General features: G+C 39.4%; 1 protein-coding gene across 5 annotated transcripts in view; it reads left to right on the top strand.

Annotated features, from left to right (window-relative positions):
* The first annotated feature begins 18,816 nt into the window (after positions 1-18,816).
* The window catches only part of LOC147449450 (uncharacterized), a 279,835-nt gene continuing 273,593 nt past the window's right edge, over positions 18,817-25,058 (top strand). For all 5 annotated transcript variants that reach the window (XM_086521894.1, XM_086521895.1, XM_086521896.1 and 2 more), the window contains exon 1: positions 18,817-19,890. In XM_086521894.1, the coding sequence (XP_086378020.1) occupies positions 18,974-19,890 (917 nt within the window). In that variant the 5' untranslated portion in view covers positions 18,817-18,973. The remainder of the gene's footprint in view (positions 19,891-25,058) is intronic.

Here is a 25,058-nt window from a genome sequence, read left to right as displayed (position 1 = left end):
AAACATCCCCATAGAGTATATCACCCTTCCTGCAAATGCCTCTGCAAACGCATCTACAACTGGCCTTGTACCTACATTTCTTATTGTCACCTTATTCACAGGTTTCTTATCCTGAATAAAGCGTTAAAAAATTTATTTTTCTTTGGAATTAGGAACCACTTGTTTGAACATGGAGCACAAAGAAGGCTCCAAAATACCCATCTTGATCTATTTACTAAGCAACTCAATGAATTTTGCTAAATGGGCCTTGGGAACTGGAATAGGCCTCAAGTTCCAAGGTACATGAGGGATAGTGAAGATCACCATAGGGGCAACAACGGATGGATCAACACACCCTATCTCATGCGGCTTAGATGCAAAAGCCTTTCCATGTTTGGCAAGCATTTCTTCAAAGAATATTATTTCAACCTCTGTCAAACTGTCCTTGCAACCAATCTTTAACTCCTTCAAAGTATCATGTGTAATCTTATGCCCAATCTTGCTCAAGTCACGGAGACTAGGTTGCAAATCAACTTGATCCATCTTATCCATGCAGTCTTTTGGTAGAGGTAATGTCATTGGTTTCACTTTATTTTCCACAAACTTATACTTGGTCTCCACTCGTACATCAACATCTTGATCATTTTTGAAATCCTCAATAACTTTGTACATTTCTATTGAGCATACCTTCACAACCTCATTTCCTATGCACAAATTGCACTCCACTAAAGACTTCAAGTCTTGCATGGTATCCATAAATGAGCACTCATCAAACACACCAGCAATCCATTCATCTTTTAACAAACCATTCATCTTCAAACCTCTTTGTACATTATTTACATGTTGTCTTTCACCCCGCTTTAAATCCTCACACTTTGTAAAAACAATAGATCCATAGTCTGTTAATCTTACAAAACCTATAGAAAACATTTTCTTTGCATATATATATGCGAGAACGTTTCTTTTCTTGTACCACTGCATGTATCCCGCTCTACAATGGTACATGGCCTGTAGTCCTTGAGCTCTTTGTTTGTCTTTGGCAAGGTTTGCTCTCTAAGACTTTCACGGTTCCTTTCATGGTCCACATAAATAGTAAGGAGCTGTACTGTACGCTTCTCATCCTTGCTCCTTATCCTAGAATAATCATACCCATCATCCATCACCTTGGTTTACATGCAAGTAGTAGTGATGTATGGATGCCCAAGGATAAGAGGGTATGTAGACATCTCCTGCACAAAGAAATTATGGCTATCTTTCACATCCCCTATAGTTACCTTTACATATGGACAAGCTCCTTTTAGCTCCCATGATGATTTTTTTGATGCAGGAATCATCCATCCATGATTTATATCAATTGGACATTTTCCTTTTTGTTAAAGACTCTTTGACGTGAGGTTAATGTTTGACCCATGACCTATCAATGCATTATATGGCTCTTCTAAGTCTCCCACTTTTCCAGGGGCTCAGTTGTTTCTCTTGCCCAATGACTCTTCAAGTAATAAATCTTGTGAGTGGTCTCGACTTGATATTCATCATCCAGGAAGCGAATATGTTTTACTCCTCCCCTAGACTTGTAGCATCTAGCAATAGTTTCTTCACCTTGCTCGCCCTAGACCTATACTCCCTGTGCATTTAAAGTCTCTCCTTCACCTTGTACATGGATAGATTCAGTAAGAGAATGTTAATATCTCTTTATAGTATCAATAATTTCTTTGTGCAACTCCCACTTTGCTATGCCAAGGATCTCACCCAATGTAAATTACACCTTATTGTTCAAAATCCTCTCTTCCAAAACCTTTTTGAGATTCATTGCTGCCTCTATATTAGACTGAAGTTTATAGGCCTGACCCTTTGCTTTGGATTTTGTTGCTTCCTTATTCTTCTCCTTAGAGGCTTCCTGCATAGGCACCTCAAGGGTAGGCATTTGTTGTGAAGAACTTGATCTAGGAGGCACTATTTCATTTCTACATCCACTCCTTGTGGCCCTTTTTGAATGCCTTTCATCCCCATTCTCACCCCTACGTTTCTCCTCAACAATGGTCTCATTGGCTTGACATTTGGCAATGTACACATGCACTACCAAAGAATCTACAGGGTCCTTCCAACCTGTTTCTAGCCGAATGCAATCTCTAGCTTTATGCAAAACTTTGTCATCATCTTACCCTCATAGCATATTATATTGCACATGGCCATAGCTCTCCAATCCCATTAGGTTCTTCTCCAACCTTGATTGGTCATTTTTTCTTAATAGATCCACATTAAACTCATAGACGGCTACCTAACCATCAAGATGGCATACCTAGTAGCAATGTACTCAACTAGCTTCTTCATCCTACCTTTTCCAAAGTTTTCACCCAAGAGCTTACCTATTTCAGTTAAGTGAATCTTACCATCTTAAACAAAAACAAGCTCCTTCATCAAGGCATCTTTGAAACTTTCACAATCCCTCCTTGCATGGTCAATACTATCACACCATATGCATCTATGTACAAAGCCCTCTCTGTTTTGAGGTCTTTGCTTGTAGATTGACATGATGGTTGTCCCTTTTCTTCTAGCCTTGTAACCTTTAACTTTAGCTCTTGCATTCCCTTGACAATATAAGCTAGAATGGACTTGTCACTCTTTGGAACCACAATAACATGCTTTATGGGACTCTCAGGAATGCTTGGGGACTGAGTAGGGTTAACTATCATCTTGTCTCTCCATTTTTGTTGCTTGGCTAGCAGTGAAGTTTCATATTCAACTTTATTCCAATTAGTCTTACAGCCATGCTCCGCATCCTTGTCCTCAAGTAGTAGCTCTAGATTCTCTTGAATCTCTTTACTTGCAGCGTGCAAAAAGATCTCTATCCTCTCCAAGTTTAGGGTAGCCTTTTTAGTCTTTGAAAGATTTCTCATAGCGTCATTCAAATTCCCTTATCAGTTTGGTAGACGAAAGCCCCTCTTTTGGCCGAACTACCCACTCTAAAAAAGTCCTCTTTGTTACCCTTTCGGAGTCCTCCATGAAATACTCTTCCTTCAAAGCTAATTTGAATGCTTCCCAAATTCCCAATGATAATTTCTAATTCCCATTACAGGCTCTTTGATCTCAGGAACCACAGCTAGCTCACAACTTTGTACCATCTCTGCTTTGGGCACTCGATGCATCTCCATGTCCTTAATATAACCACAAAGATACTTTGTTAAATCTTTACCATGATACAATTTATTCACCACTGATTGAAGTACTTTGGTTGAGTAAAGATCCCTCCTTTTAGCATCTTGCTGCTACTCCATAAACATCGCCAAGGCTTGAAACATTTTCATTGTGACATGATCAAACTGCACTCCTTGTTGCTCTTGTTTCTCCATAGCCTAAAATATTTGATTTTGAGGTGTGCAAAAGAAACTTGGTGGCCTCTACACCAAGACGATGCACACGGACCTCATCAAGGGAGGGCAAAAAAACCCTTGGGACACCACCTAGCTAAAAGTGCGTCTAGGACGCAAAGTGAGAATCAACACATAGTACATATGCACAAAGGCGTTGGGATAGACACTCATGTTGCAAACTCATCAGGCTAACTACTAACACCCAAGTGAGAATGCACACACAAAAGAAATCCAAATGGAAGGATGATGGTATGAGGAAACCACTCTTGTGTTGTGAAAGGCTTGAAGGGGTTCCTATTCAAAACCTCTCTTGACCAACTCTATCAAATGGCTACAATGGCAAGGGCATGCGCAATTGTGTGCGTATGTGTGTGTGTGTGTGTGTGTGTGTGTGAGAGAGAGAGAGAGAGAGAGAGAGAGAGAGAGAGAGAATAAGAGAGAGAGGAGAATAAGAAGAGAAGGTAATAGAAATGTGTTGGAGAGTGGGGAGAATGCAGGGAAGAAGGATCAATGACAATATAATGCAGTGCTTCACCATAATCTCAAGCCTCCATAATGTGCGACATACTCACCCATACTCTACACACTTACTCACAAACAAAGAGTCTAAACATTATGAATCTTCAATGTGGAGTGGAGTAAGGGTGAGCATCACAACTCCATCAAAGGGAAGGTTGCAAGTAGCAAAGCTCACACACAAATCTAACTTGCTAATGACAAGATATACATAAAACTCTGCCTCCCAATACACTAGTGGTATCCTAGTGTTGCACTCGAGTCCTTAGTGAGGAAAATATACAATGTGGAGAGTCCCCCCTTTGGCTGAGATAGGGGTTCTTTATATAGATTTTCTTGCATGATTATATTTAGGGATAATTATAATTTACAAGGCTAAACCGGGGGGCAAATTGAGATCCCTTGAGATCCACCACCTAGTCCTTGTAGATGCTCCTCCTAGAAGCTTCACCTTGACACTTGTAATGGTGCTTCTTCATCACCACTTGCAAAAAATTTATTTACCCTTGAGCCTTTGAATATATTGAGTTCTCATCTCACCATTGTTGGTAGAGGGAAGTGATTAATGAGGCATAGTAAAGAGGTAGATGTATATATATGAGGATGAGTGAGAGTGGGAGGTAAAGAAATGGATTTTTCTAAGTTTTATGGTTGATTTGAGTGGGGTTAAGTGGGATTTGTGATGAAAGATAGGAATTCATAATGAATCCATACTTGTATGATTGTGTGTGTAGTTAACTAGTGCACATCCTTACAAGAAGAGGGAAGGTGATGAAGTACAGCCATGGAAACTTGGGGGGGATGATTAGGAATGAAGAGTGAAGGTACTTTTGTGCAAAACTAAGTGTGTGTGAGCAAGAACATGAATAGGGCAAGATAAGAGAAGACTAGGTGATAGGGAAAAGGCCCAAAATAGGTGTTTTTCCATCAAAATGGCTCCAATATGGGTCCCAAAGGGTTCCATTCAACTTTTGAGGGTAGTTGGCAAGGGGAGGGCGTGCAGGGGGTCATAGGGGGGGTCTACTTATGATATGGTATCCATACTTTTAGAAACTATTGAAAAAAATGATTAAAAAGGCTTGTTTTTCTTGTTTTCCTTATGAGCCAAAGGGGAAGGTGGCCCACATCACATGCACCTTGCTTTGGAGTCTTCCATTGTGCACCACATGAGCTTGACACCTCAGGATACCTCAAGGGCCCATGATGTCAGCAAGCATCTTATCTGTACACAAGGAAATTTCTAAATAGAAAATCCTGGAATGGTGGATCCTGCCACTTGACCTTCCAAACTTCACTCTTTTTCTAAGTAAAATTAATTTCCATTCCCTTTACCATGGAGTTCACAAATGCGTAGAACTCATTCCCAGGTGAAGCTCATGCATGCGGAAAAACCGAGTCATGATTAGGCAGCATCCCCCAAGCGTATCTTCTCAACTAGCATAATCTTTTGCCCACACTAGCATCACGCATGGAGCTGGAAGCCTTCAAAATGCAAGATGAAATTTTTAATTTTTATCTTCCTTTTTTTTTGGTTTTTTCCTCTTGGCTATGTACAAGTGACGACTTTTGGGGGGGGGGGGGGGGGGGGTCGTGAAAAGCATGCATCAGATTTGATACTTTCAATGAAGCTTTTGAATAGTCACCCTAGCCAATTTCACATCGGTTTCACCAAAAATGTGGCAAGAAGTGCGCAGTGCGGTTAGGAAAGCGTCAGTTCTCTAATTGTGAGAGTTCACATCAAAGTCAAGCAAGTCGCAAAATAATTGAAGCTAAAAATGCACTCAAAAATAACAAAACTCCAGACATGAAAGCTCCACTTTGGAAAATAACCAAGATTAACTCAAAACTCTTGTGTGTGGGAAGATTAGGTGTAGCATTGCTCCCAATTATAAAAATGCAATGCTCTTTTGACCTCTTAAAAACCCTAAATTGATGCTTCGATTCTTTGTTGTTGTGACCATTTGATGGAAGCTTTAGATCTTCATTGGAGAAGCCTTAGTAGTTATTTGAGGATTGACAACCCTAATTGAAGACCTCACAGCCTCGAATACGTAGTGGAAGCAACACGAGACTGCACCAACACTCTAGATTGGAATGGTTGTATCTCCTTGCTTATGTGCCCAACTGAGCTGATTCTTGGCTCTAAAACTTCCCTCTCAGCTTGAAAAAAAACAACACCACTGTTGATGTGGCATTTTGAGCTCTTTTCTGCCATTTTTGAGCTATTTTGACCAATTTATGGGCATTTTTAGTCCTTTTCAGTCCAAAAATGCCTCTTTTGTCTGTAAAAAGCCCAAACGAGATGGGAAAATTCCCTAAATTTGTGGAAAAATACCATTAGGCTCAAGTTTTATATTGAACCTCATTTTTCACTTGGAAAGCACTTTGGAAATGTCTTTTATGTTCGAGCATGAAACCTACTATTTTTGGTTGAGATCACCCGCATTGAACTTTCTAGGCAAAATGAGTATGCCACTCAAAAACACTTGAAATTTTTAGATTCCTAAATTAAATTATGCATGCTTTAATGTGGTAAAACATGCAACAATGTCACGTCCTGGCCTTGCCTTCCTTGAAAGGTATGTACATGCCTACAACGTCCATGGCATCTTTTTTCGCATATATCACACCATGTTCATCGTAGCATTTGGTCCCACACATCAAAATAATTAAGATTAAGGTAGATATTTTTAGTTTCACATTGCACACGTGCCACAACATGACATCATTCCCACCATAAGATCACTTGATTGGGAGCTCCTAATGTATGTATTATATCAAGCTTCAAATCCAAGATCAAAGAAGACATCTTTTAAGCTATGTCTCCGGGTAGGATTCCAAGAAGGATTATAATTCAATGGTTCTTGTCTATATAGGTCTTTGTGGCATGTTTCAAAACAATGAACTTGGAAAGGACAAAGACAATGTGACCTAATAGAATACTTTCTATGACTGAACTAGATATTGTACTTGGAGAAGGATGGAGTACCAAAGAAACTTTCCATATTGGCGATAATATCGGTTGTAGAGTAAGCCCAAAATCTATGACTATCTCATACCAACTATGTTGTCAATCATTAGTTCTAGGCTATGACTATAGGAGATGGAGAAGCACTTTAGGTAGTTGGGTTCCTCTCGACTCTGAGGAAAATTATCCAGAGTTTAAACTAAAGGTCATACTCCATCCATACACTGAGCATATAAGCCTAATAGTAGCAACAAATTGGAGACTACAGGATGTTAGAGAATCTCTTGAGTTTCTTAATGAAACATCTCCTGAGTATAGATTCAAAGTGGATGGCATTGTTGTGAGCACAAGGATGGAGAATTCAACCTCATGCATCACATGTCTCCCCCCAAAAAGAGTTGTATTTGAGACACTTGCAAGGACTGTACAAAACCGGAGTTCGATGTTGTAATCATTACATTTTGCAAATATGTGTCTTTTCTAACTTGTTGTGATCTTTATTTTATGTGGTTTTAAATCTAGATGACACCATGATACACAATCAAGAATCAAATTATTAAATTTTGAAGTACAAAATTGTGAACCATCAAAGGGTGTATGTTCATATGGACAAAATGAACAAAAGTGAAAACTCCACTTTTCTTTTTGCCAGGGAGGATCCTACATCCTCAGAGACCCTTTTTCTTTTGTGTTCAGGAGGGGGTGAAGTCGTTTTGGGGGGGGTGTGGGGGGGTTAGATTCCCTCGGGGGTGATGACTTGGGCTCCTCATGGCTTGGCATGGGGGACTTGGCAATGGTTTCTATGGGGAGTGGTGGTTTGGGCTCCTAAGACGTCGTTGGATTGGGAGATTTTGGAAACCTTCTTTGGCAACATGAATGGAATTATGAAAGGTGAGCCCGGTTTCCCCCTTATTGTTCTTAGCGGAACGACGCTTTTGAACCTTGAATCTCAATGGTGAATGGAGTGGAGGGCCCTTTGCTTTTGCTTTTATTTTTTCAGGGCTCTTCTTCTTGGTGGGGCTTTTCCTCTTGGTAGGGCTCTTCTTTGCATGGCTCCTCTTTGCAGGGTTGGCTCTTCTTTGCAGGACTCTTAGCATGGCTCTTCTTCTTTTCCTCCCTTTTCATTGCATCCAAACCCTTTGTGGCTTTACCTTGCTTTGGTTGCATAGGAGACTCTGCATCATCTAGATTTGGTTCTATAGGAGAATCTAGATCATTTTGGTTAATTTATGTTTCTAAGACCATAGAAACAACCTTTTCTTTCACCCACATGACCCAAGACTTTGGCTATTCATGCAACTATAACAAACAGAGAAACTAAATAAAGAACATAAGTACATAGGTTAAGAAGTCAAAACAAATCAATGGCACATGTGATGCACACTTACAGTGAGTGTCGTTATCCTACACCTTGACTCAAGATATGTCCATGCGTTGGCAAGCAACCTCCATCCATAATATGTTGAGCCTGTTTGTAAAGGAAATTTTTGATTGTAGTACTGGAAAGCTTCTACATTGTAATCCTTATTTGTGGTACTCACATGACCAATGATAAGTTTGGTATCCCTACAAGCATACACCAATCAAAGATCTACTAATAGAAAGCAAAGGGCCATCAAGTATGCATAGATCATACTTAAGACTTACATTTTACTTCTCCCATGAATACTTGATAGTGAATTCATAAATATAACATCTTTCTCCAAAAGATTGAAGATAATAAGACTTCAATGGCCTCTAAAAGAAAATAACAATTATCTAAGAACACCCCAAAATTAAAAAAAAATTTAGGAGTTAAGACTTACACTTCAACATAGGGCATGGATCCATAAGAGCCTAGGTATGCAAGCCTAAACGGCGTGATAAGAGGTATGCAAGGTTGTAAAGTGGTGCTTTATCGTCTTGTGTAGACTGGAATTGTCAAAGAGGCATTCACTACAAGGTGATAGGAATGTTTGCAAGAGGTTGGGTGGAACGGGATGGCGCCGTACGAGAGCGTCTGTGAGGTATAAGGTGTGCATGAAAAGTGGAAAATTCACTTATATATGGGACAAAATTCAACCGTTGGGGACACATGTCAACAATGCATGCATCATGACAAGCCCCAACGGTCTGTATCAGTCATACATAAGCTCCAAGGCACATGCTCATTTGTGACTTTGCTTGCATTTTGTGATCGCATCATTCCGTATTTTTTCACGTGTTCTCTTGGAAATTTTTCCCATCCTACATGGTGCAATAAAGTGTCCCACCCTACATGGCACAATAAGGTATTTCTTGGCATGCTTGAACCCCCTCCTATCGCATCACCTTGTTCTCGTACTCATTGTGGCTTAAACCTGCACGATGTAATAGAAGCTACTGCTACTTGCTCACACGGTCTCCCCTCGCTTCATTTGGGCACGTCTTTTTGTCGGATTGCATGGTACGATACGAGATGGTTGCAGACCTTTGGAGTACTTCTCATCGCTCCGTTCGGGGATTCTCTTGTACCAGCATGATATCTTCTTAGCATCCTTCACGTCATGATACCGTGTGCTCTTGAAATTTTGAAGCCTATCCTATCATTTTGATCAGGCATTCTGGTCAGCTATCATGGCAAGAACAAAGAAAATTGCTAGAAAGGTATACAAAGTCTAAGAGGAGTCAAAGAAACATGATGTCAACCAAGAAGAAACAATTTCCAAGCCAGAATCAGAGAAGGATGAAGAGGAGAAGTTAGTTCCAAACCCTCGCCAGTGGCCCACTACTAGGAAGAGAATGAATTTTCAAGTGAAATCTTTAAGGGAGATAAGGAAAGCATAGAAATCTACTTGTGTTCTTATCACTAGGTTGCCCTTCATAAGAGTAGTCAAGGAGATATCAGGCAAATTGGTTAGCATGATGAGAAGTAAAACTTTTGTTTCAATAAGGTGGAAATCTCAAGCCTTGATGTGCCTTCATGAGGCTACTTGGGATTTCTTAATAGATTTTATGAATGATAGCTACATTGCAGTTTCATTTGCTCACACGGTCATGTGCACTAATGAGCAAAGATTTTTTGCTTGTGTCAAGGCTGAGGTACAAGTATGATAAGTCTCTAGAGCCAATGTTTAGTGAGGATCTTAAGGCCTATCAAATTATAGATATTCCTTGTGCCAGGCAAGAAAAGAAGTCAAGGAGAGTTGTAATTTGAGATGTTACACATCAGTATGACACAAGAGTGGCCAAGGACATCAAAGCAAGCGAGGAGATTGAGAGGGAGCAAGACATGATATCAAAAGATGTTATCCTTATAGAGCAAGTGGAGATTTTAAGAGCATCCAACTCCCTCCTTATGAAAAATTTACAGACCAAATGGTTGTGGATGTCTCCGTGTATGGGGATGAGGAGGTGTACTCTGGCATATTCCCTTCGGACACAAGTATGATTGTAAACCCAAACATTGGAGTTGGTGATACTATGTTATTTATCTGCATCAGGTATGTGTGGCCCCTTTGCTAATTATTATTACATGCCTGCAAGGGCCTCATTGGGGTATGTATTTCCTTTGACTTAGGTGTCTTATGAGGGATCTTCCAAAGGCTATGGCTATGCAAGTATTCATACTTGATCCTTTAGTAACACAATGCCTATTCAACAAGCAGGAAAACCTTTCAAGTTTGTTTGAAGAATTTGACATGATGAGATGCAATTACATAATATACCCCTCCTGCATACCCTTGCTCTCCCTCCATTCCCAAGTCACTCACCTTCTATCCCACCTCATCTTTCAACACCTCTCCCTCCCCATCCACTCTTTGCCCTACCCGTCCACCCCCTTTTGCTCCTTTCTCATTTTGGCACGACACGATCTAGTGTATTTGTATAGTTCATCTCCTGAACGCATCGGGTCATTTGGGCTGCCTCACTCAATATTCGATCTCTTGAGACCATCTCTCCAAAGACAAAAATATTTGAGTCTGATTACTGGTCGAGAGGAGATTTTGGAGGAGAGCCCAAGTGAGAAATTGTTGGTTGTTGTCATGGATGGTGGTGTATTCAATCCTCAATTTGATTTCAATTTGTATAACAGGTAGTAAAGACTCCATTCGTTTCTCCTTGCGGATGTTTATCCTACCGAAGGATGCCTTTTGGTATGATGAATGCATATGACACTTTTCAGGTTGGTTTAACAGGGTATTTTGGCCATCCTTCGGTAAGTTCATCAGGGTTTTTATGTATGATATGAATGCTACAATTCTAGGACAAAGCATTTTTCAAAGATTAAATTGTGTTTTTAAAGGCATTATAAAGAGGGAGGTCAATTGAACCCTGAGAAGTGCAAGCTGGCACAACCTGGTGTGTAGCTGTTAGGTCATGTGGTTCCACAAAATGGGATGGAGCTCATCCAGAGAAGGTGAAGTCTTTGGTGTTGAAGGAGCCTAAATTAGTCAAGTTCTCAATGTTTGACTTTTTTCATGAATAAGTTGAAATATTTGTCAAGGTTTTTTGGATGCTTTTGCAGTATGTGAATCCTCTTCAGAAGATGGCCCAGTAGGTTCACGGTTTTCAGTGGACTGAAGATGCACATGAGGCTTTGGACAGCAGGGTGAAGGAGATTCTTTGTCAGTTACCAATGGTGTGTCCTCCCAATCATGAGGATGATTTCTATATTGCCATGACAATAGGTGATGTTTCTGTTGGATCCATGTTGCTACAAAAGGTAGACAAGGGCTTTGAAGCGCATCTACTTTGAGAGCAGAGTGATAAGTCTCGGGGAGATGATATACACTAAAGTGGAACAATGGGTGATGACCTTGTTTTTGGTAGGAAATTTAAAGTGCACTTGATTGTACACAACTTTTATGTACTCACATCTAATAATCCATTTTTTGAAGTGGTCCTGCATTTGAAACCAAGGAAGCGTACCATGAAGTGGATGTCGGAGTTGAGTTTGAGTTCAAGATTAATCATACTAGCTAGTCCCATTTATCAAACAATCTGGTCAATAAGGGTACGGACCTAGGGATTGTATCGCAATGTTAAACAAGAAGAGCGTGGACATGAACGTGATTTAATAGGATCTTTTGTGATGTGGTTTGATGGGGCATATAGAAGAGTGGTGCAAAAAGCAGGAGGCGGTGTGGTTATTCAAGACCCATAAGGTAAGGTTATCTTATGATCTTGAAGAGGTCCACACAAACAATGAGTTAGATTACTTAACTATTCATTTGGGCTTGAAGCAATGTGTGGAATTTGGCATTTCCAAGCTAGTGGTGAAAGGTGATGCATTGTTGGTTATCAAGTATTTTTGGGCCAATGGTCGGTAAAGAGGGATCCCCTTAATCATTGATTTTCTTCCATTAAAAAGCTGTTAGAAGTTCTTTGAAGCAATTAAATTTAAGCATGTCAAGAGAGAGTATAATCAAGAAGTTGATCAACTCGCAAGTAGTCGTTTGCAAGCCTATGTTATAGATTTATGTGTGGCACATGCCACCTGCAGCGGTAGGTAGAGAGACCTTGAAGGAGATAGATGACTTTCTGAGCACCGATCAATTTTCAAAAATATTATCCAAGCTACAAAAGATAAGGATTGTTCAAAATGCTTGCATGTTCACTTTGATAGGCAAAAAAGACCTAATGGCATACGGTCCAGATGGTGTGATGCGGAGGATGCTTTAGAAAGAGGAAATTGGTATATCCCATTCATGCAAAGGGTACCCTTACTTAACTTCTTCTTGCAAATATTTACTTATATATTTTTTGAATGCTCACAATGATTACAAGTTGTCCACCCTTAGGGGGGTGCACCTTTAAGAAACTATTCATATAACGTGCGTTCAAAGGGTATTAATACAACCCCTTTACTTACTTGATTAAGGTATAAAAAAAATGACCCCTTTTTCTTTAAAAGAAAAAAAGTTGTCCACCCTCAAGAGGGGTGCACCTTTAAGAAACTATTCATATAACGTGCATTCAAAGGGTATTAATAAAAGCCCTTTACTTACATGCTTAAGGTATTAATAAAAGCCCTTTACTTACATGCTTAAGGTAATAAAATGACCCCTTTTCTTAGAAAACTTACGGGTTTTTCTCTAAAACCAATTTAAAAACCCATTCATTTTAACTCATGTGGTAACTTACATGCCTAAGAGGTGAACCCCCCGAGTGTCCAGCTAGACATAAAGTGACCATAGCTCATAAAGAGCACTTTTAATAATGTTCAAACATCTGTAAACTTGTTATCCTTTTGCATAGTCCAATATATTTCAGTTAGGATTTTCCCACCTATCAACTGCAATAAATATATATTTATGAATTTCCATTACAAATACAACCTACACCGAAACCAATTGTCAAAATTAAGGTTATAGGAATGCACGCACAGCTTGGAGATAGAGAAGAAGATCAAGGCACACAACAAAGAATGTAATACTTGGCGTGTAAATAGAAGTTAAGATAGCCCTAGAGTGATGGGCTTATAAACAAAGCATGTGAGAAAACAACCTCCTAGTGTCACTGAGGGGAAAAGTGCCTTGGCGTCTCTAAATGTATTCACACACATCACTACCAATATACATGGTAACACTACAAGAAACCCAAGGAACATTGTAGAGAATGGAGCAAACAACACCAAGAAAGTTTCCCCAATGCATGAAGCAAAGAGTGAGGAAGGTAATATCAGGTTACTGTGAATGAGAGTAAAGGGAGGAAAGAGATTAAAGAAATCAAACTCAAAAGGAAAGAAGAAGCAAGACAAGATAAAGAAGTAGAGCGAAGAGGAGGAGATGACAAGAGGAGGAGGAAAAGAGAAGGTGAGAGGGAAGTTAGAGCCACGGTCATGAGAGCCTATCATACCAATTTTGAGGCTAGGACAAAGCAGAGAAGAAGGTCCTAGCAAGTTGTATCTAGGAGAAACCAACCGTTAAAAAGATCCCTTAATGTGCATGGAAGAAAAATAATTTCACTATCACTAATGAGGAGTAGCAATCACAACAAGAGATAGAAGAAAGAAACACGAGAATGATATTCCTCAATGGGAATGACAACCACCTCCATTGATGACCACGAGCAACCAACTGAGAGAAGGTGATGTAGGCTAAAAATGTTGTTTTAAGAGAGATACAAAATACCCAAAGAGCACATACCCAATTACTCTAAGAGATCCCTTTTTACAAATAGTCTGATGAGTGTAGAGACTCATTGAAAAGAATCCAAAGCACTACTCTACTAGCCTTGGTAGATGTTGTTGAGGATCCCTTGCTCTAGCTACTTATATATGGAGTTGGTGGTATCCCACATGAAGAGGGTGACATAAAATTCCATTGTTGTAGGACTAGCCATTAGTTTGCAAAATAATAGATGGCTCCATAAGATTTAGGTTTTTCCCTTATAACCGAACTTTTTTGAGAGATGTAATGTCTCAAATTTCTTAACACTAGTCCTGTAATTGGACACTTAAATGTCTTGAGACACTAAAGTGTCCCTTTTTCCTACCAGGTTTTGGCAACTTATTTTTCAAACTAGAAAGAATTTTTCACCATCTTTCTTCTACCATAGGTTGGTTATGAGGGAAAGAAAACACGGTATTTTTCTTCATATCAAAATACAATCCCTATGGAGAGAATTATGGTAAGTTCTAAGTCAAATTTTAGTAAAATTTCAAGTTGTTTTGTTTTAAAAAATCATAAAAAAATTTATATCTTTCTATAGAGATGTCCTTTTTTATGTTTATAAAAGCCAACTTTTAGTACTTAGTGTTACAAAACAATGGAATGCCTTTCAAAGACTAGTTTTCAAGTCACACACAAGTTATAGACATAATTTCATACTTGATCATGTGTTGAATAAGAGGATAATTTTGGACTTCCAAAGGTCCCCTCAGGGAATTGGGGTTATTCTAGTGCAGTTTGACAACTACAAATGACTTTATATGTTGAAACCAAGAAACTATAATTTATTTGTTTGGCTCCCTAACTCACTTAAATCTTATTACTTGAACTCTATCTTGAGATTTTTATTATGCAAAAACTTCTTGAAATCTTGAGTTCTCTATAATAACATTGAAAGCAAGGTTTTAGGCACCCCAATTGTGTATGTACCACGTACTTTGATTTATTTAGTGGATCTACGTGGAAAGTTTGATATTGTTCGAAGTTCTAAATGCTTATATCTCAAGAATGAAAATATCAAAGTTTTCTCTTAGGCAATTTTGAATATTTAAAATAAACCAATAGTTGTTGCATGCCAAAGCTCTTCTACTTGCCACCTTGAGTCCTCAATGAAAAGGGTAAGCAATGTATCATTTTCTAAAATAACAAATACATCAAAAACTGATTTTTCTTTGTCTACAATGATAGCTTTGAAATGGCCATACAAACACGTAGAACTTTCCATTATTTTATACACTCTAAAGTGAATGTTTTTGCACATGAAACCTTCAATTATATATAGCACAATTGTGAAAAGTCATGTGAAATTTTGTACAAGGTTGCATCATTTTTTCTTGAGCTTAGAAGTCGATTTTTCCAAAGAATCAATCGCAGTCTTACAAGGGTCAACTTGATGAGTATAGTTCTTGATCATGGTAGATTCTAAAATGCAAGGTTATATTTTCAAAAGACCCTCTAGCTAACATGTTTAAGCATATCAAGAGGGTTTTCTTAAATACACCATCCAATGCAAGTAGCATTTAATTGAAATTTGAAAAAAATGGACACTTAAGTGTCCTTTTTTGGTACCAAGCTAGTGTTGAGTGGTCTAAATTTTTGTATTTAAATGATAAATTGTTGACTATTAAACTAGAGGCTCCTATATGAACGTACCGGGCTCTTGAAATACTCCTAATTGTGTGACAAGTGAAACAAGATTCCAGGGATGGCTTAAAATGGCTCTTGTGAGCCATGGCGCCCATAGCCTTTTCTTGGTCACTACACCGCCCGCATGGCCCTTTAATTGTCCCCATGGAACACCCACCCCTCATGTGTCGGTTTTTTCCTCAGAGCAATTGCTTGTCGATCGCCCTTGGTATCCAATTCGAAGAGCCCCCTTACACGCCCATCTCGCATTGCTCACCCTTGTTGGTGTTTATAGAAACAACTCTACTGTCTTGATTAGCTTATCATACAATTCAATTCAAAATTAAAAAATACAATAAAATGATGGATCCATATTGACAAGATAAAATACAGCCAAAAAAATTATTTTGTATCTACATATTGCATAGATCAAGGATTTTTTGTCACCGATACATTACTTGGGAGGGGATAAACTGCAAGGCTCTTGCAAAAGTGTTTTTACACAAGCGTTTGCAAGGTTGTTCACCCTTCACCTAAGATTAGGGCACAATGGGATAGGATCAAACGAGATTGCTTTCTTAAAACATCATAAAGGGAAGCCTCATGATCCAATAAGATGGCCTTGTTGTGTGTGGACTACTCTCGAGGGACATAGGTGGCTTAGGAATCGCTATAGAAAGCAATTCCTCCCAATAGACACGTTGCAAGGGCCTCCAAATCGCATAGCAAATTTTTCAATGTGGAATGCGCTTTGCAAAATATTTTAAAAAGCATTAAGTTTGTTCTTATGATAAGCTTCGTGAATACTTTATGTCAAGATTCCTCTGCTTGCACTAAAAGAAACTCTTAGGTCGATGCATGAATGGTTGTCTATTCCCATGCACACCATATTAGAGAAAACGGGACTTTTCCCATTCCCATTCTTGTACAAATAGCAAAGTGAGGATCCACAAACATGTCTCTAAGTTTCATAAAACACTATCATGTGACCTATCGTTGGAAAGCACTTTGAAAATTGATGTGATCGCATCACCAAGCACACAAATCTGAGTACGAGTGTTTGAGCTATACTGCATCTAAATTTTGACAATGAGTCCCAAACTTAAGGGAAAGTCCCATATTCTCCAATAAAGGGAAGCCTCATGATCCAATAAGATGGCCTTGTTGTGTGTGGACTACTCTCGAGGGACATAGGTGGCTTAGGTATCGCTATAGAAAGCAATTCCTCCCAATAGACACGTTGCAAGGGCCTCCAAATCGCATAGCAAATTTTTCAATGTGGAACGCGCTTTGCAAAATATTTTAAAAATCATTAAGTTTGTTCTTATGATAAGCTTCGTGAATACTTTATGTTAAGGTTCCTCTGCTTGCACAAAAAGAAATTCTTAGGTCGATGCATGAATGGTCATCTACTCCAATGCACACCATATTAGAGAAAACGGGACTTTTCCCATTCCGATTCTTGTACAAATAACAAAGTGAGGATCCACAAACATGTCTCTAAGTTTTATAAAACACTATCATGTGACCTATCGTTGGAAAGAACTTTGAAAACTGAATTGATCGCATCACCAAGCACACACATCTGGGTACGAGTGTTTGAGCTATGCTGCATCTAAATTTTGACCATGAGTCCCAAACTTAAGGGAAAGTCCCATATTCTCTAATATAGTGTAAAGAGTGCATATGAAAAGAACTTCTAGGTATAGTTTCATAGAAAGAGTAGCTAGCCTTGATTTCCACCAAGGCGCTAGCCACTCTTTGCATCAAAGCAAGCTCATCTCCCTTTGGGCAAATAGGAGAGTCTTCGAAGGACAGATTGATCTTCGAAATTGATTTCAAATTCGTGGGGGCCGCATTTTCCCTTGGATCCTTTCTCTTAGCATTGAAATAATGGCACCTTGCATGTTAATAATCTCTCTCTCTCTCTCTCTCTCTCTCTCTCTCTCTCTCTCTCTCTCTCTCTCTCTCCATACCATTAGGAGGCTCAACTCTCTTTCTTTTGCCTATTCTATGAAGAATTGAGTCTATTCTAACCCAATGTAGATATATGTGTGCATGCATGCGTTCATAGTCACCTTCTCTCTCTATCTCTCGTGTATCAGTCACGTATGTAAGAGGAAGAGGATTGCCCATATGCATGAATAGAGCAGTTTAAGGTAGCCTTTGTGGGGCAACCTTGCTCTCAATATTGCAAAATTCTCTAGGTTCTAGTTGCCTAGGAGTTCAGGGCAGTGTTCGGGAAAAATGTGTCTCAGCTTAATATCGTGTTGTTTTCAATTTCAAAAAAGCCGGTTGAAGGCAAGGGGAAAAGGAGAAATTCCGCCCCAAAATAGAGAAAATTAGTGTAAAAACCCAAACAATAAACCTAATTTTCCAAATTTCCTCCTGGAAAATTAAAAAAAAGAAATTTTGTATATTTGGAGAAATGATTTTTCCGAACACTTGTTCAAGGTAAGACGCATTGTGGATATAGCACAGTATTGTCAAGGGAGTGCTGAAAGTAACATTGTGGGCTTGTTGTCATGGGTGAGAGCAAAGAATGAGACTCGTGCATGCATTCTAGTGGGGTGATGGAGAAGGACATGATGATGCCACAAGAAAATTAAAATTATAAAAGACCATATTAAAGCCTTTGAATAGACCAAAACGTCTACCAATAGGAAGCTTTGGAGGTCATTTAGCCATATACTCAACCATTAAAATATGTATCTCGTGCTCTTGATGAGTCGTGCTTCCAAGTTCCTTCCATGTGCAAAGAGTGTACAAAAGAAGGGCGTGGAGAGGGAATTTAGGTGATGAACATCCATGGGCTGGAATGTTGTCTTTTAAAATAAGATTGGTGATTTAACTCAATTGATGTAGTGGGCTGACAAGGCCTTTGGGCCAATGTGAAATGTGAAATGTGAAAGGTGAAAGGTGTTGAAAGCGAGAACGACCGGGTACAAATCAGCCGCTGGAATTGTGTGTGAAAGGTGCGAAAAAGTGGCCTCTTTTTTCTTGCTTTCCAAGCCCGAAGACCCATTCTAAAATACTTTCTTTCAACAGTGAAAATTCCAATCTTTTCCGCCCTCCTCTGAGTCCTCTCAGCTCTGTCCTCTCTCTCTCTCTCTCTCTCTCTCTCTCTCTCTCACAATCAAATTCATAATGGGTTCCAGAGATTAGCTTTTCGCTGGTCTTGACCTTAGAAACTGGAGGGGCCTCTGCAGCAGACAGCTGGAACGATGACTCGAAGTTCTTACTAACTCTACCTCTCGTCACCCGTAACATTTGTATCTTACGAACCTTAGTGCAAAGCCCGCCTGGATCGCTCATCAAAATCACGCGCAATTAAACCAAGCGTAAGGTGAGAGCTAGCTCGAGCCTTATTCTTTAAAATTATGGCGGAAGGACCTCCTTTTCCCAAGAAAGAGACGGAGATTTTCAAGGTCTCATGTGAAAGCAGGGCAAATACGAGGGCCTCTGCTAATGATGTATCTGGTCCTTTAATTATAATGTCTCCCCCATCCTCAAATCTCAGCAGCTCTACTCTGCTGCCTCAGCTTATCTCAGATCAGCATCTGCAAGCAAACCCTAGCTCTATCCTCATACCAAACCCTAACCCTAACTCTATTGGTAGCCCTAATCCGAGTACAGCTAATGCTAGTCCCAGCTTTAGAAGCGCATATAATTCCGTCACTAATCCTCTGTATTACCATGCTAATCACGAGAGGATAGGGAGCTGCAGATTTAGGAAGGCAGAGCAAAGCTCTATAAGGCCCATCATAGCTAGCAGCGGATTGGCAGAGAAAGGTCCCATCACCTTTTCGCAGCCAATGAAGGAGCACCAGGCGGGTGACCACTTAGAGCCACCTGGCACTGAGAATGAAATGATGATTGGACAGTGCGGGTTGCTTGCAGCGCACGCCTACTCGCCTTGGTTCATGAGCTGGCCGGATGATCGGTATCAGGTAGCTGCAGAATCGACCGACATGGCTTACAGGGTCAGGAGTATATACGAAGAGTATCCTACGGCGGGATCAGCGCAGGCGGCAGTTCTTGGCGTTAATCAGGCATTTTCATCTGGATCAGGTCCCACAAGCCCCCCTTCTCACGTTGACGACCCGGCCGCCCCTTCCTCCCCGTCTTCGTCCGCAAGCGAGCTGCACAATACCTCAGGCGTTACGGGCGTCGACGATATAAGTACTCACACACCACTGCCCGCTTCAGACGTAGCCGTGCATGAAACAACTGATGAAGGTGTTGAGGCTTCCCAAGCTAGGGCTACCATGGACAGCAACCCACCTCTCAAGAAGCAGTAAGTCAAACATTACTGTCATTATGTCACTTGTGAAACTATGCATATTTCTACGTACCACTCTAATGGGCATTAGCTTTGCATGTAGTTTGTATGGAGATATGAACACGTGTTAATTATATGAGTTTTCTCATGTAGTGCGAAAACTGTTCTCTTTTTTTTCCTTGGTAGCTTATAACTCGTCGACAGAATGAGTTACATTTCAATTTTCCGTGCTAAAGAACGAAACCTAAGACATGGTTGGAAGCCCCTAGCTTGTTGGCATGCTAGAATATGCTTTAGAGAAGGGATACGCATAATTTTTTTTTGGTTGTGTATACTTGTTTTCATCATCATAGATAGGAATGGAAATAGGGAGAATTTTATCTTTATACATACCCATACGTGTACAACTGCACATTTTAAGGAGCCATCTCTTGTCATGACGAGAATTGCTACTCAAGGGGAAACCAGGAGGTGCCACGCCATTGGTACGTAGTGAGAAGAGTTAAGCTAAGCTGGATTAACTAAAAATGTAAGACGTTAACTAGAGTAATAATTAGCTGACTGTAGATATTGAGAGAGAGAGAGAGAGAGAGAGAGAGAGAGAGAGAGAGAGTATATTAAAGTAGATTTAAGAAAAAAAATGTAAATTAATTCAAATCTAGGAATCCCATAAACCAATCAACCATATGATCCAAATCTAGTTAGCAGACACCTTGTTGAGTTTATCCAAATTAGAAACAAGATTTCACTATATTTGTAGCCTTACTATGCCTCCAAAAACTCCAATCCAAAATTATTTTTCTCTTTAAACTTCTCCACCATGTTTTTGATAGCTTTAGATAATATCGGTCTGCTAGCCATGCCGTAGGTGAGCGTAATTGGCAAGGTCGGTAACCCGCCATTTGAGTGGGCTTGCAACGCTCATTTGCATATGATAGTTGCATGCACTTGCCTTTCAACATGTGCACGTAGGTGGAGTGGTAAAGCATGCACCTCGTGAGCTCCAGGCGTTGGGTCCAATCATGCAGTGTCACCTCGATGTCAAAAGTTTTGATCAACTATTGTTGGCTGGTTGTGGTTGACTGGCAACTAGCTCGGACTGCCTTGCCACGAAGGCTAGCACTCAGATATTTAACCAACGCCGTTTTTAATGAAGATAAAGCTTACGTAGATGATGAAAAAACTCCAGAAACTAGTTTATGGATACCAATGGCGAGAAAAATCGTGTTTGCTTTCCAAAACTATACTTCTTCTTCTCCTTCTTCACCCTTTCTTTTCCAAGCACACATCGTTCTCAAGATACCAAAAATACCCAAGAAAATCTCCCCTCCTCCCTCTTTTGGTAATTATTGCCAAAAATACAAAAAACACTAAAGTTTGTTTTATTTTTAGTTATCACATGCAACATCCCCACTACTTACTGATCGTATCCTCAATTTCTAAATAATTGAGCACTCATGGCGTCTTGAATGGAAAAATCCCCATTGCAGGCGCAACCACTGTAAAGGGGTCAGCCTTAATTGGCCACTTGGCTGTGACCCCAACCAAGTAACCCACTTTAGCATTCTCTGCCAATGACTGTGGGACAACATCTATATTACTGCCAAAAGAATTCGTATGCGGGCAAGGAGACCACAACACATAGATCCAACATGGCCAAGATGAAAGCTTCCCCAATAGAGAGCCTCTCCTTGTGAGACATCTCTATACTTATTTGTGAACTTCAACTTAGCATGTGGTATAATGGGAGTGCCGCATGGCACTCTCCCATGCCCTCCGATGCCCCTCATGTCCCTTTTCAAGTCCAGATACTCCAAATTTTATATTAAAATGGACATTTTTGGCCCCCAATAAAGGTTTGAAGTCCACTGCTTTGGCCCTAATCTCACTTTTCATCATCTTAAACTTCAAAATCCTCCCACCTTGGGGGTTTCACCATTCAATTCCCCCTCTATAAAACGTGCATTCAAAGTGTATTAAAAAAACCCCTCTTTTAACATGTCTAAATGAATAAAATGACCCCTTATTTTAGAATTTTTTTTCAAAATTGTATAAAACCCCCTTATTTTAATATATCTCTGTTAAATTGCCTAAAGTTTTTGTATTTTAAAACCCCTCCTATCGAACTCACATTATATATTAGCATGATTACATAGTGCACCTTCCAAACCTCCCACATAGCTTCATTTTTGACATACATATAAATCGAACCACCACTCGGTACCATATTCGATATATACATGTCAAAACCCCATGAGCCATATATCCTCACCAAATCGAGAACACAAGCCAAACAAAAAACATAGAACCCTTCTTTTTTTTGTAGGCAAAGTGGCATGACACCGTGGGACTAACTTTCCTCAATGGGGAAGTGGTATACACCTATCAAATGTAGTCATTGATCCTCAAACCCTCAATCATGGGGTTTCATTGCTTTCCCTTGTTTTTTAAGGCCTAAGAAATTCTCTAGTTTGTTTTTAGCCAAAATCTGAGTTATGGCTAAAAAATATATAGTAAAACCCATTTGTGATATTAAATAGCATTCTTATTTGAAAGACTTTAACATAGTGTGCCAAGATGAGTTCTACTACGGTGGATGGGGTGTCCCTTTAAACACTTTAAGTATAGCTAGTGAGTTCGCTAGATAGAAGATTCTAGCTCAAAAAGGCTATAGATTTATATTGATAGGAATGGTTGTAGAAATCAATGTAAATTAAAAGCGAAAAGATCTTGGAGAAAAGGAGATCATTTAGATCATAACACATGCTAATGGGAAAGGATCTTTTAGTATCTAGAAATACACATGATGTAGCCAATTTTTGGATAGTGGCACCCTCAAGAAAGTCATGTACTTTTTATGCAATAGCTCTTTATTAGTATATTGCTATGTTTTACTGCACACTAGGAGGTAGGTGCAATATAAATATTCTAGATCATGTATGAGACTATGAACACTAGAATAGTGACGAGCTTTACCTAGAAGCTTGACACAATGATGTTAAAGAGTCCAAACTTGACGAGGATATGGAGGCACCATACAATGAGTATGTGAAACCACAATACTCATGCAAATGGTACTTGTACTAAATTCAACATAGTCAATCCATAACCTAGTCAACAAAGCATATAGATACTCATCAATCAAGAATGAGATGAAAACAAATAGTGTGCATGCACATACTCAAACTAGCGAGTCTAAACTCGATGAGGACATGGAGGCACCATACAATGAGTATGTGAAACTTAGCAAATGGTACTCGTACTTAATTCAACACACTCAATCCATAACCCAGTCAACAAAGCATATATATACAAAAATCAAGCATGCAATGCACACAGATATTGTACATGTACAGACACAAGAGAGTGCACGCACACATGCATTTGACATCACTCCTCTTGACACATGCACAAGTATGTACAACCTCTCTCTCTCTCTCTCTCTCTCTCTCTCACACACACACACACACACACACACACACACACACACACACAGTTGCAAGGTGAGAAAGAGAGAAATTTCTCTCACATGAGAGGACCAGAGCCAGGTAGTTAAGTATACTAACTCATCAGTACTTCAAATCTTTCATATAGTGCCAATCCTACAAGATATGGAAGCTTATAGCTCAAGTGTTGTAGAGGGACAAGGAGAGATAGTTCAAGTAAGGGGGAAAATCCCGTTCATAATCTACAAAGCTACTCCTATACCTATGGACTCAAACTAGTCATGTGATCAGATGACATTTTAAGTAGCTACTCTACGCATAAATTAAGAGGGATACAAATTGAAACACAAATGTGCTTCAGATAGTAATTATAAATTTATGTAATCACACCTAGCATTGACATTTGACCTCTAGAGATATGGTCCAATAGTCCATCGAATGATCTAGCTCAAGGGGCTCATTATACATGTAAAGCCTCAATATTATGCATTCAAGATCTATGTTGAAACCCCCTTATCTAAAGATTTTTAATGAATAAAAAGCACCCTTTGGAAGAGACTGGGAACAACCACATGCTCATCACCACTCAACCATACTATATATAGTCTCTTGGTCCTAGCTATATTTAGATATGTGTATCCTAGCCCTTGGCCTCGCATCACTACCCCTTTGGAGAAGCATTTTCGTGCTCAAAAATGAAAGTGGTGATATCTTCTTAAGGGCACTAATGTTTTCCACACTGGCACCTCTCTCGGGTATAGCTATCCATTTTTTGACCAATACACTATTGGTTAGGAGATTCAATGAAACCAAGAAGAACATCGTAATTGTCTACATAGTTATCCCTTTGCAAACTTTTGTGTAAACGGATTTTATCCAAAGTAGTAGGTAGACTCAATTTATGACTCAATTGAGTATTTTAAATGAGTTGCCTCAACTAAGAAGTGACTAGATCAATGACAAGTTTTTAGACTTTCTAAAGGTGCTAAAAAATGCAATTATAACACCTCTTCTCAACTTTCTATAAAAGTGACGCTGATATTTTTCATTAGCATAGATTATGTCCTTCACTTGATGTCATTCCTCGCCACTAGGCAACCCCACCCTAACTTGTGATGGAGTTTTAAAAATTCACATAAACCTAGTTGCAACATGCTTTGCATCATGATAAGAAAACTCCAAACTAGAGAGATAATCTTTCCAATTGGATTGCATCTTGCTAACGTACGTACGCTCTTAGCATATCTACTAGCACAAGATTAGACCTTGCTTATTGCCTATTTGCCTTTGGATGAATGCTATTGAGTGGTGATTCTCAATTGTTTATAGACAGTGTTCCACAAATGACTCGTAAACATGGGTTCACTAGTACTTAGAAATTTGCAAGATAATCCATATTAGCTTTTCAAATTGTAAACAACCATTTCAAATTCAAATTGTGAACAACCAAGTAATTGGTTAAAGAGCGGAATGATTGGGCTAAACTTACAAGATTTATTCAATCTATCTACAAGCATCCATACCGAACCATCACCTCATATGTTGGTTAGTAGACTTACGATAAATCCTATAGAAATACTACATTTGTAATGTAAAAAAATTTCTAGTTCGTCACATTCATAAATTTGCATGATGTTCCAAATATAGCTTTGTTAAACACTAGGGCATGAAACATAATTGAAGAAACAGGTGTTAGTGTTAGTCTTAGAGACTTATATTCTCCACATATGAAATGTA

Source organism: Adiantum capillus-veneris, chromosome 10 (genome assembly GCF_014529385.1).
Source record: "Adiantum capillus-veneris isolate H3 chromosome 10, ASM1452938v2, whole genome shotgun sequence".
NCBI lineage: Eukaryota > Viridiplantae > Streptophyta > Polypodiopsida > Polypodiales > Pteridaceae > Adiantum > Adiantum capillus-veneris.
Note: the sequence above shows the minus strand (reverse complement) of the source record. Positions and strands in the feature narration are given on the sequence as shown.